Below are 13,446 nucleotides of genomic sequence, written 5' to 3'. Positions count from 1 at the left end.
TTCGAGCATCTTTCTCCCACCTTGCCTGTCTAGAACTTCACCATGACGTTATCAACCTCGATGTCTATCTCCTTCCCTTCCCTAACACCACATTTGCTTCCTTTTTATTATTATCTTTAAGGTCATATGTTCAATTCCCTATTTAAACTGCAGATGGTTCAATTTTCTATAATATCCCCTTCCTTAGTAGGTCAAAAAATTTTTAATTCCCACAGAATTAGAAAAAATTTCAAACTCCACCTACCCATAAGATAAGCGCTATAAGAAAAGCAGCGGGAAACGGACTTGGCCCAGTGGTTAGGGCGTCCGTCTACCACATGGGAGGTCCACGGTTCAAACCCCGGGCCTCCTTGACCCGTGTGAAGCTGGCCCATGCGCAGTGCTGATGCGCGCAAGGAGTGCCGTGCCACGCAGGGGTGTCCCCCACATAGGGGAGCCCCACATGCAAGGAGTGTGCCCCGTAAGGAGAGCCGCCCAGTGCGAAAGAAAAGTGCCGCCTGCCCAGGAATGGCGCCGCCCACACTTCCCGTGCCACTGACAACAGAAGCGGACAAAGAAACAAGATGCAGCAGATAGACAGAGAACAGACAACCGGGGGAGGGGGGGGGATTAAATAAATAAATAAATCTTTAGGAAATAAAAAAAGAAAAGCAGCTTTGCCTTTTATTTCTTTGATCTCCCAAAATAAGAGCTTAATTTAAAAGCAGCAATACTTTACCCATGTACTACGTTAATTATTTAAATATATATATATATGGTCACTGTAGAATATTTCTTAAAAAGAAAATTTAAATTACCTGTATATTATACCGCTCTGAAATCTTTCTTTTTACTTAATATAAACTCAATGAATTTATTAAACCTAAATTTTTCACACATTTATATTTCCTTGGGAGTAAATAGCCCTCAATATTTTTGTTATAATTATTAATCTTTTCTTAATAGACTGTCCTGGAAAGGGCTTTTCTACCCAAGTCCACATTCTTCGTGCTCTTATTATTTTAACTTCTGTACTTGAAGCTTTAATTCATTTGCAACACATCTGCAGGCAGTGTGTGAAGCAGGGATCTGGTGCTCGCAAAAAGGACAGCCGTTGTTCTAGCAGGTCATTCTTTCCACCACCATCCCAGAGCTGAAAGGCTGAATTCATCACATACAAAGAGAGCATCTGATGAAGTATGTGAGGAAGTTGATGCTGATCACACACGCACACTGAACGCCAGCCTCACTTCTGCTCTTACCAAAGGAAGTCTTTGCCAAGGGAACGTCACCCCACCAAGCAGGTGTGCAACTCAGCCGTTTCCCAACACTTGGAGGAAAGGATCCAAAAGGCAACCTTATGCTCCCAAGCTCGATTTAGTAAGTGGGCGTGGAGGGAGCAGACAGCATGGCACCCACCGCTGATGACCTTGTGTAAAATAATCACGGCGCTGGATAAGTACAACTCCGAGGGCCTCGGAATGCCAAACAGCTTCAGCGAGAGGCAGCGCCAAGGTAAGAATAGTACGCTGTGGGATGTGAGACACCTGCCTTCCAAACAGGAAAATTAGTTTTATTTAGAGTCGGTGTTGACTAGGATCATGCAGTAAACCCTGAAATAACTGACAACAGACAGGCCCATCTGGATGGTTCTTGAATTTAAGTGGTCTTTCCTGCTTGCTTTTAGGGTGCAAGATAATTCAACTTCTTGGAAAAGAACTCTAAAACAAAGCCACTAGAATTACAAAACCAATGGGAAGGACCATCGTCTCTACTATCGTCTCTACATCGTGCCTAGCAGCAGAAGCAGTTATTATTTGTGAGCTTGTTATACCAAAATTCTACAAGGCTTAAATCATTCCCATAGAACAAACAAGAACTTTGAGACTTGCAGAGCCCAGGCACTAGCCCAAGTTCAGGAAACAAATACAAAGTGGGAAGACCAAGATTTAAACCCATATCCAATGCCTGGAAAGTTCACTGTCTTTCTGCTCACTGTTTTATAAGATAATGGAATTGTATTTAAAATACATGACTAAAGGTTGAACTAAAACAACTGCCATTCTCAACTATGTTAGTCAACAATTTTTAAAATGATACTCAGAGTTGATCAGTATATAATAGAACCAGCATTCCTTTATGTTGTAAGTCATGGCATAAACTAATACTTCATTTTTGAAAAGCAATTTGGTTAGCTAAGTGGCTAGAAATATGCACATATTTTAATTAACTAATACCACATTTTAGAATCTATCACAAGTAACTTGCCCAAACTTTGAAAGCGCTAACTATAAAGATATTTATCATAGAATCATTTATGAATATGACATAGAAGCATCTCCAATGTTACTGAATATGTCAAATGTGAAAGTCATCAAAAATGGTTACTATATGTTGTAACAAAACAGAACATAAAATTATCTGAATTTTACTTAAAATCATGCAAAAAAAAAAAACTGCTAAAGGGTAATTTTTAAATCTCTACATGGCAAACATACGGGAATTTAGAACACCATTATAATTTAAATAAGGGATGATTTTACCAAAACTAAAGGACATAAATTCCTCAATGGTAATCTTCACCACTGTTTGTTGCTGAAATAAAATGACCTCAAAGCCAATAATACAATCATTTAAAATTTAATGCTCAAAGGAGCATGTCTATTTGTGTCTCTGTATTATCTAAAATATGACCATTTGCCAACAGAATATGAAGGAGGTCAAGATGATGTACAGCCCTAAACTATGTATGTCAGGGAGAGACCTCAATTTTCAGTGCTTTCAATTACACAGAAAAGAGCACTAATAAAAAAAGGTAAAATGACCCTCCAAAGTCGCTGGCAGTTGGATTGCCATTTCTTAGCACAGAACATTTCCTCCAAAACCAGCTCAGTGAAAGCGACTTGTGCTCAGCAGGCTCATCTTAACACTGCGTTAGCTCCAGATGGTAATGGGAATTAACCAACGGCAGAAGAGCCTGGAAAAGTCACGTTCACGATTTTGGGAAAACACGTGACCATACCAAAGACTCCAGATGAAATCTCAGCGCTGACTCCTTAAAATACACTGTGCCCCGTTACTACCAGAGCATCAATTAAAATTATGTTAAAAAGCTCAGAGTTCACAGGAGACAAGCATTCTAGAACCCCGCCATACACCCCACTTCTACTCCATGGTTTTCTAAACAAAACCACAATGTGATCCAAACTTTGCATTTTTTCTCTCACTTAATCCGGAGTTAATTTACCATTCTGATAACCTCATTCGTTAAGGGTCACTGGTATGTAAAACTTGCTTTGGAAATTAAGGCACAATGTTGGTTCAACAACTTCAGGGGAGAAAATGCCTAAAGCTAACAGTTTTCTCTACAGTAAAGAGACATATGTTAGGGATAATTATTCACTTTGCTTGTCAGAAAAAATACTCTTTAAAATGGTAAATATGATCAAAGGCTTGAGACACTCACCTGCATTAAAAACTGAAAATACATTTTTTCTTGAAGGACCTGAAATAGAAAAGAAATATCTATTAAATACAAATATAGTTTAAGTGAAATATCACACACAAATCTTTCTTAAAAATAAGGTTTTAGGCAGTGGACTTGGCCCAGTGGTTAGGACGTCTGTCTACCACATAGGAGGTCTGCAGTTCAAACCCCGGGCCTCCTTGACCCGTGTGGAGCTGGCCATGCGCAGTGCTGATGCGCGCAAGGAGTGCCCTGCCACGCAGGGGTGTCTCCTGTGTAGAGGAGCCCCACGTGCAAGGAGTGCGCCCATAAGGAGAGCCACCCAGCGCGAAAGAAAGTGCAGCCTGCCCAGGAATGGCACCGCACACATGGAGAGCTGACACAACAAGATGACGCAACAAAAAGAAACACAGATTCCTGTGCCGCTGACAACAACAGAAGTGGACAAAGAAGACGCAGCATACTTAAACAAATTAAATACGGCCAGTTTTAATGAAACAGACCACAGTATTTTTTTTTCAGTCAAGAATAGCTGAAAGCTGAAATCAAAATTTTAATAGTAATGAATTCCCTCATTTACCAATAAGCTACACCACAACGCTACGCCACTGTCAACAGAGCAAACTGGGCCAGACTTTATGAAGGACAGCCACTAGCGAATGATTTCTGAAACCACCAAGTGTTAAATCCAGGTTACTGGCTATCTGGCTTTGAAGGAAAAGTGACATAAGTGTTTTCTCCGAAATGATAGAATATAAAATGCAACAGGAGTGGGAACAGGTGCAGGGCTACACAAGGACCGTGAAACACTGAGTGGCTCTCCTCAACGTGACAGTCATTTCGAGGGCTAAAGCATCTTCAGGTGCCACCTGGGACAGCCGCCACTTTCTACCTGTGGACTTTTACAGAAATGATCATCTCTTAAAACACGTGGCCATCATAAATGGAAAGCAGATTCCCCTCAAGTAAAACCTTTGTGATATGGCGAGGTGGTTTTAAAATACTGGCGCTCCCTGTTCCATAACATTATCAGTGGAATCTCGAAGCCTTAATTCTCTGAAAGTTTCCTTATATCAAAGTTTGACAAAGTTTATTTGGGCTCTACCGCAAAAATATCCAGATTCACATACTGATGTCATTCCAGCGAGAGATGATGTGAAGCCTCAGAAATGTATTTAAAAGAGCGCACAGATGAGAGCCTGTCGTGCACGTGGGAGAATCTGTTTGCCAGTGTTAACGTCTATTTTCTCTTCAATTCAGGGGAAAGAAGACGTGTTGATAAACATTTACTAGGTGATTAACAAGTACCCGCATGATCCTTGATGTATGTGTGTCCACGTACGTGTGCGTGCAAATGTGCGTACGTGTGTGCCTACACACACGCATGCCCATACAGACAGATGTCAACGTCGGTAAGGAGGTCAAGAGACACTCACATGTCTAGCAGGAGGCTAACAGCTTCGGGAAAGCTACTGAGTCATAATTACTGACAACTTCAAAAAGGTTCATGTGTTTAACCCAGTTCATTCCTCTTTCAGGGACAGCCCATGGAAGAAAGCAAAACCTGGAAAAAATGAATGAATCACAGTTGAAGATGTTCATCTCTGTGTCATGCGTGATTGTAAAAGTCAGAAATTGTCCACAGGAACTACACTGGGCGAAAATGGAACTGGATAGCACTGGATTATTACAGAGCCAGGCAAAAGGAAGCCGCTCTCACGATGGATGTGCTACTGAACCTTTAAGAAGCAAGGTACGGAAGAGGGAACATTCCAGGACCTCCGTTTTGTTGAAACAAAAACAAAGCCTTGTACACATGTAGAGGGAAAAACGGAAGAAAACACAGCAGTGACTGGTGGTTGATGGGATGAGGCAGGGTTCTTTGCGTCTTTCTACATTTTCCAAACCGTCTAGTATAAATACGGATGAGCTGTTGTAGGTCAGGTTCACAAACACTGTTCCACCCAAGCCGTCTTTCAATCCACGCGGCCTGAAGGAAACGTCCGAGGCGCCTCAGATCCACGGTGATAAGGCTGCATGAGATACCGCGTATTACGTATGTACCACAAATTCTGTAAGCCTGAAAGTCATTCTTTTTTTTTTTTAAGATTTATTTCTCTCCCCTTCTTCCCACCCACCCAGTTGTCTGTTCTCTGTGTCTATTTGCTGCGTCTTCTTTGTCCACTTCTGTTGTTGTCAGCGGCACGGGAATCTGTGTTTCTTTTTGTTGCGTCATCTTGCTGTGTCAGCTCTCTGTGTGTGCGGCGCCATTCCTGGGCAGGCTGCACTTTCTTTCACGCTGGGCGGCTCTCCTTACGGGGTGCACCCCTTGCCTGTGGGGCTCCCCTACGTGGGGGACACCCCTGCATGGCAGGGCCCTCCTTGCGCGCATCAGCACTGCGCATGGGCCAGCTCCACACGGGTCAAGGAGGCTCGGGGTTTGAACCCTGGACCTCCCATGTGGTAGGCGGACGCTCTGTCCGTTGGGCCAAGTTCACTTCCCGAAAGTCATGCTTAACCACAGCAATTGCAAAGTGAGTTAATCCAAGGCAGGAAGGAAGAGCAGAAAAAAGAGAGAAGGAACAACGTCCTGGGCTGAAGAAGGAAGACACGAGTATAGAAAGAAATGCGACCCACCCAGCGAGGCGGGAGGTCACTCACTCGGCCGCTCCCCTCTCCTCACCGCTCTCGGCACCACCTCGGGATAACTGGACGCGGGGAGTTTCACCTTCTCCTCCTTCCTCACGCCTTTTCCTGCCCTCTGATTTCTCCCTATGGCGTCTTCACCAGGGAACCCACAGGCTCGTGCAGCGGCGCTCCCTCGGGTGCAGAGGCCCCCGCCCCCTTATCCAGAGCCCCCTTAGGACCCCTGCTGGGTGGACTGGGCCCCGCTGCCGCCTCCGGCCCCCTCCGCAGTGAGGACGTACCTTTTGGGGACGATTTCAGGAGGTGTGCGTGAGCCCTGGGGACCGGGGGCCTCCGACACGATGTCCCCGAGGGTCCGCCCGGGAACGCCGCTTCTGGGGGCTTCTCCTCGGGCCTGCTGGCCGCGGCATGCCCAGCTGTGGGAGAGCAGAAACCCCCGTGTTGCGTGGTCGTGGGATACAGCGACCCCTGCGACAACGCGCCCCTTCTCCTCCAGCCCGCACACAGCGGCCGGCCACGACCCAGCGCCGCGGAGACAAAACCATCGGGCAGGCCCCGCCTCGGATGTCGCAGCCAGGGCCGCGCGAGGGACACTGCCACCCAGGGGGGCCCCACGCTGTCCTGGCGCAGCTCAGCTGTGGGCCCTCAGGTCCTGCATCCTGTCCCGTTCGGCTTCCATCCAGGACAAAAGGGTGCGGATAAACTATCAGGTCAACCACGGCCAAAGCGCAGCTGAACTGTGACTCTCTCCACCACGGTCACGGGCGTCCACCGGACCAGAGCGGGCACCTTCCAGCCTCTGAAAAGGCCTTCTATCTAGAGGCTTTGCTCCCACAAGGAAGGGTAACGGCAGTATTGCGCTCTTCCACGTAAGAGATTAACATTTTACAAAACGCCCAAGAGTGAAAAGAGACCGCTCTGTTCCTTTCGCTCCATCCGTCCAAGAGAAAAATTCCAACAACGTACTTGGAAAGTTCCCGGTTCTTTCTCCATGAAAGTTAATCGCTACAACACAAATTGCGGCTGCCTCAGGAAAGCGAGTTCCAGTTCTCACCTCTCCTTTTTGCCATCCAGACCACTGCGTGCTTAGGTCACCGTGACTCCCTGGGGAAGCCAGGAAATCAGCGAGTTCTCCCGCCCCTACTGGATTCCAGGCTTAATTTCCCCCTCACCAGCACAAGCTGGATTTTTACTGTTTAAACGCTCTTCAGGGCCTATTCTAAGCATCCAATTCTACTCTAATAGTCAACATTTATAATCATATTTTTAAAATTACCAACCTTGATGCCTCTCCTCATCCCCCATTTCTAGAAAAGGGTGAGAGGTCTGCCTTGTCTACAACACGCAATAAATGTGAAGGCCGGTTACGTCTTCCCGGGGCTAACCTGTCCCACCTCCCGCAGCGGTGCTTCTAGACGTGACGGTCACGTTACATGCCCTGCTCCACGTCCAGTCCTCTACAAGGAGGGATCTTGAACTTTCTCCCATGCCCAGGCACCCTTTCCAGACCAGGTCAAGGTAGCAGCGCTGGCCGTGCTGTCGAGAGCTCCTGCCAGTTTCCTCTCTCCTTGCTAAGGCCTCTCTTTTCCCAGAAGCTGGGCCTAGTTTTCTAGAAGTTGATAGAGGAAGCCGATGGGAATGACACCACCGAGGCTACTGCTACTGCGAAATTCAACATCAGTTGTTTTAAAAGAATGGATGGGAAATGACGTCACAGTCTTAAAATGACAGGATCAAAATTTCATAGAGCGATTGCTTTAGACTGTCATACAAAATAGATACTGGGTATCATTTCAGTTTTTGCCGAATCGAAATGCATGAAAGGAGTGAACGATGTCATAGAGTCTTAGCTGTGAAGATAGAGTATAACAATCTGGATTTTAGTCTTCCTTTTTTAAAAAATAATTTTCCATTATATTTAGCACCAAATAAGTTCGGGCACCTATTTAGATATTGAAAATGTAAACTGAGTTCAATTTACAGACCTATCATAAAATCATGTGGCTGAATTCATACTTTTCCAAGCCTTAGACACAAAGACCTTCAGTCCACAAAGACCTGGTAAAAGGATTTCTCACTAAAGCGAGACACTTCTCCTGAGGCACAATGTCCCTGTCCCTTTTCACTGTCACACAAGGAGCAGGACTTGTTTTCCTGGAAAATGTCTCAGGACAACACCGGGCCAGATCCACCATCAACCTAGTAACACGCCCGGGTCACAGTTCACACGTCAAGGGTGAAACGTCTGAGAGGTTTGTGTATAAATACATAGACACGGTGTATATTGATACATTGTAATCACGGTATATATTCATACGTTCTACGATCGTCTGCTCTCCACACTTCCCGCCTTCTCTCTTCCCCATTCTACCAATGGTGGGGACAAACGGTGCCGAGCGGCAGGCGCTTGCACGGCAAGCTCTCCCACATCTCTCTCTCAATTCTCCCCACACGCAGGCTGCGCCACTGCTCTCCAGGAATCCACAGCTTGGAGGGTGTACTTCTCCTGCCCTCTACTTCAGTTCCTAACCGGGCAGCTGGTTGGGTATCCTGATGATGTCTAAACTCTCCCTAGTCCAAAGGTAACATGCCCAAATGCTGAACTTTCCGGTGGTAGCAATCCAGCGGAACAAGGGAGCGCGTGAGGTTCGAGCAATGCAGCAATGGAGCGGCATCCCAGTATCTGGGTGCTGGTCTGGGCACGGCCACTGCCTGGCCATGCTGAATCGCTCTGCCCTATGCATGCCCTGTGAGTCTGAATACCAGGCATGGGGACAGACCCGTGCACACGGCCCCACCGAGGCCGAGCGTGTCCTCAGAGCCCCCTGACATGGTGCTCAACGGCCGTCAGGCTGGGTGGTCAGCACCCGAAGCCACTTAGGTCTCGGCCAGCTCTGACATGCAGTTTAGCACTGTCCCTGCTCCACGGACAACCTTGGTCCAAGCTATCTCAGTTACGCCAGAACGATAGATACTTTTTATTTCCCCGTGGCCAAGTGAAAAGAGAGCAGGAGGCGAAGTCCAAAGAGAAACTGAAGGGAAATTCTCAGAAAAGCCTAAAAATGCTTTCCCTATTAGATAGGAGTCTCACTGTTTTAGGCGTTACTTGCAAATTAACGCTTCACACTACATTCTAGCATCTAGTTAAAATTAGTTTTTGTTTTGTTTACTAAATTATGTACATACACACAGAGCCAACATTCTGCTCACTTCCTGAATTTTTGGTGAACCCCCTATGTCAATTCATCTGCCCACCTGGCTTAAAATCAAATCGCAAATGATGTCTAAGCTTTCAAATTCCAAAAGCAAAATTACTCAACTTTTTGATAAGAAAAATGACGCACGTAACCTTAGCATCACAAAAAGAAAGAATGAAAGAAGCCAATGCCAGCCTGGAACATGATGATTCTTGAAGCGCGCATTAAGAAGTGCATAAGCACTGAGCATATTTCGCACTACAGACCCCTCCTCATCTCCAGCGGGCTCACTCGCCGATCACAAAACTTGCCCTCTGAGCCTGCAGGCCGCCCGAGAAACCTTCCACACTGCGCCCACTGGCTCCTACACTCAGCCAGTGTCGGCAGGTAAGACGCTACCACTTGCCGTTCCCGTGGTGAGAAAAACCTGGGCTAACTGAGTCATTCTCCGTCTAGGAGCTTGTTCGCGCAGCCCCCTCCTTCCGTGCTGCCGGCTCCACCCTGCTGCGGTGAAGGGGACCCGTGAGCTGTGGAAAGGGTCACGGAGGATCTAATTCTTCCTTATTCATCCGAGGAGATTATCCACCGAGAGAAGTGAGGGGCTGCCCAATGTCCCAGGAGTTGGTGGAAAAGGAGAATGAGTCCAAGTTGAGTGCCTTTTTCTGTTCCCAACCGCCTCGCTCGGTGAAGAAGGAAGGGGAAGGAGAGAGCGCCCGCCTCCTTCAGTTCGTTTACTTCTGTTTCCAAGGGAGGGCAGAGAGCTGTGGTGAGCGTCTCTAGCATCTGCCCTCACCATCTGCCTCTCAAAGACCACCAGGTGGAAGGGCGAGTAAATCTTCCACCTCAAATTCCAGCTAACGAGCCAAAATCACCTCTCTGAAGACCGCCTCTACGCTTGTACAAAGACCCTCAGACCTTCAGCTCTATTCCCAGCACAGTCACAATGTATCATTTCTTTTTCTCCAGCTACTTTAATAATCTTAAAAATTAGATAACTGCATCTGAGGGAGCTTAAAAAATTTGGTCTCTACAAATGACACATGTGGTATAGAAACTACCGTGCCATGTTTTATGCTAATATCCAGAAAGAAAACAATAGCATTTTAGCTTTTAAACCTTCCATGCTTAAAAGAACACTCACACAGAACGTACTTTGACCACCGAATAAGACAATTCCTTGCCTTACATATTTTGATTCGGTTGTCTTACAACTTGCTAATGTTATTTCTACACGATCCAAGAGGACAGAGAACCAGAGTGTAATTGTATGATAACATTAGACAATCTCAGCAGTTCTTAGAGATGCTGCTAACATCACATCACAATGAAATAAGCAGACAAAGTGAGAAAGCAATATTCTTGAAAAGAGCTCAACTGCTTTCAGCTAACATGAATCAAAACACTAGTCAAAAGATTCGTTCCTAATATGACCCTTCATTACCAGAAGCAGGAAAATTTCAGCTCAAAATGCTTTTCTGTGTTTAAGGTAGTCTTTAAAAAGTAAACATGCTAAATATTTTTTAGCATAATTGAGCTAAATAATGAGAGATGTGCTGCTTTAATTTTAATTCGAGGAAAATATTTTTCCTGTAACTGTCAACACAAAAGCTATTAATTATTTCATCAGAAATTAAACCATCAAATATAATGGGGATTTAATAATCACCCTTTGATAATAAGAGTAATTTGATGTACCAAGAAGGCTGACAATTCTACTGGCTTATATTTAGGAAGAGATCCAAAGCACGTAAAAGATGCAGTAAAATTGATTCTACACGGATTCATTCACATTTAAACACACATAAATACGCCCAAGAAATACTACATTTAGCACAAATTACAAGTTAGCAAAACAGCCGTAATAAGATGCTAAGTAAATTTATTGAACAGAAATGCAAGCATGCTTACAAAGAAAAGAATTAAAGCGGCGACCATCGACCTACTTCTTTTCCCAGTAAACGTGGCTAACAAAGGAACTACACAGAGGCTGCAGGATCCCAGGACCAGCAGTGACAACAGGGTCACATCACAGTGCCTCTCTGCACCGACCGGCGGGGTGAGGGTGGAGTTGATGAAAATTTGTGAAGCAGTATCAGTTTCTGTGCAACTGCGAAATCCTCCTGGTACAGTCATTTAAGAGGACAGAGCCAGCCTAAGCCAGGGACGCCGCGGCCATGCTCAGCGTCGTCGCTCAGCGCGTCAGGGTGGAGGGGAGAGCCGGGCGCTTCCGAGAGCAGGTGCACCGGGGCGGCAGATCGGGCTAAGGCAGACCCCGGGTCCGGGGTGCCCCACACGCCCGGGCTCTGCGGGCGACGGAGACGCCTTTGTAAAAGCCCAGGAGGCAGAGACAAAGCATGCACAACCTGGACGAGCAGCCGGGTCGGCGTGGCCGTGAGCACGCCGGACCACGGAGCGGCAGCAGGCGGGAGACTCTGTTTGGGCGGCTGGTGTTTCAAATGCACGCTGCAAGCACAAAAAACTGCAAGTGAAATGCTCCTAAAGCAATCCACGGGTGAATTGTCTTTTCGGATTTGTCAAGAGTTGCCCGTTGCGTGCAAACCCTTTTGATCTGGTGTCACAACTTCAACATTTAAGGGCAGTGGGTGTAGCTCAGGTTGAGCACCTGCTTCCCACGTGCCGGGTCCCTGGTTCAATGCCTGGTACCTCCTAAAAAAAACAAAGCCAACCAAAAAAAAAACCAACTCAGGGGAGCTGCACGGTTGAGCACCAGCTCCCCACATATGAGGTCCCAGGTTCAAACCCTGGCTCTGATACATCAAAAATAAATAAATAAATGGGAAAAACTAACAGTAAGATCACAATCCTGCTTATTTTTCAAATAACACATTCTAGTGCTGCTCAAGTTCTGTACACAGCGACTTCCACGAGACCAGCTACCGTGGCTAAACGACCTGTTGGAAATCTGCCACTTAATTCATGCATTCACTCAATGTCTTGTCATGCGCAAACATTCTCGATTCTGCCACATGCTGACTGTGTGACCTTGGGTAAGTGACAACCTCACTGGGTCTCACTTTCCTCACCTATAAAAGCAGCAGAAGTTACGGGGGAAATGAAATTATGTATGGCAACCATGCACTAGCGGCCACGCCCAGAAGAGCTGAGCAAACATTATCCGACTTGTCCCTATGACCTCACTAGAGAAAAGACACTGATTCCTCCCTAAAGCTGGGGGTCCCACACCCCAACACCCCCACATGTTGGTGTGGCTGATGTGTTCCTCGTATAAACGTCTTCTTTCTCCTCAACTGCCTGTTGGGGCAAGAACGATCTCCTTTACAGCCTGTATCCCTCACTGCATCTATTTATGGTGCCTCCTAATCAGCAAGCACACCAAAATTGTTGGAATTAATTAATCCAGGGATTATTTTATGAGGAAATTTAAGAAAGAAATGATAAAAGGAGTACAAAATCCAAATGCATCTTCTGAGTGAAAGGGATAGCTCAACGAACTCACACATCTTATACAAAGAAAATAGAATTCACAGTAACTGAAAACCTTTATAAAATATTCTCCTGAATTCAAATTACTAAGTTTTAGACTTAAAGCGGTATTAGGCATCTTACACTGAATTGAGCATCCAAATTAGATTGCAAAATATACTTTTACCAAGTCAATGGAATTGAAGGCATTTCGAGTCTGATTTCCCATTGGAGTCCACTGGTTTGACTGCTAGTCTTTCCTTAAACCCAAAATACACCAGCACTTCATATCACACACTTTGGGGTCCTTCTTGCAAAATTATGCCAGAGGGCTTTCACATAATCACTTCAGTGCTTCATAGCACATTTGTTAAATGAAAAGAATGCTTTCAAAAATATGTTACTAATGAGTTGATATGGCTAAGAGTTTTCCAGAAATAGTCGGGAAGTCATCAGAGGGGTCGTGCTTACACACACCTCAGCAGGACCCCAGAAAAAGCCAAAGTAGATACAACCCCAGGTACTGGTTCTCCTGAGGGCTATGAAGATCCACAGGGTATATGGTCATGGCAGATGGATTTGGAGCTCTGAGCCATGTCAGAGGGCCCTACTTTGGAATTTGTGCTCCTGAGTGTGATGGAGCTGGACTCAGATGTGACTTTTCTACACATGCCTCTTCTGTCACTTTTACTGAACCTGTGGTTGGTGCTAAGG

General features: G+C 45.8%; 1 protein-coding gene across 5 annotated transcripts in view; it reads right to left on the bottom strand.

Annotated features, from left to right (window-relative positions):
• Positions 1 to 13,446, bottom strand: part of MTUS1 (microtubule associated scaffold protein 1) — a 141,183-nt gene that overhangs the window by 51,311 nt on the left and 76,426 nt on the right. For 2 of the 5 annotated variants that reach the window (XM_058289959.2, XM_071212615.1), the window contains 2 exons: positions 6,373 to 6,507; positions 3,446 to 3,484 (listed from right to left, as the gene is read on the bottom strand). The exons of 1 other annotated variant lie outside the window; for it this stretch is intronic. In XM_058289959.2, coding sequence (XP_058145942.1) covers positions 3,446 to 3,484; positions 6,373 to 6,507 — 174 coding nt within the window. The remainder of the gene's footprint in view (positions 1 to 3,445; positions 3,485 to 6,372; positions 6,508 to 13,446) is intronic. 2 more of the 5 variants (XM_071212614.1, XM_071212617.1) reach the window with 1 other exon arrangement.

This window comes from Dasypus novemcinctus, chromosome 29 (genome assembly GCF_030445035.2).
Source record: "Dasypus novemcinctus isolate mDasNov1 chromosome 29, mDasNov1.1.hap2, whole genome shotgun sequence".
In the NCBI taxonomy this organism is placed as follows: Eukaryota; Metazoa; Chordata; class Mammalia; order Cingulata; family Dasypodidae; genus Dasypus; species Dasypus novemcinctus.
This window is presented reverse-complemented; position numbering and strand designations above follow the sequence as displayed.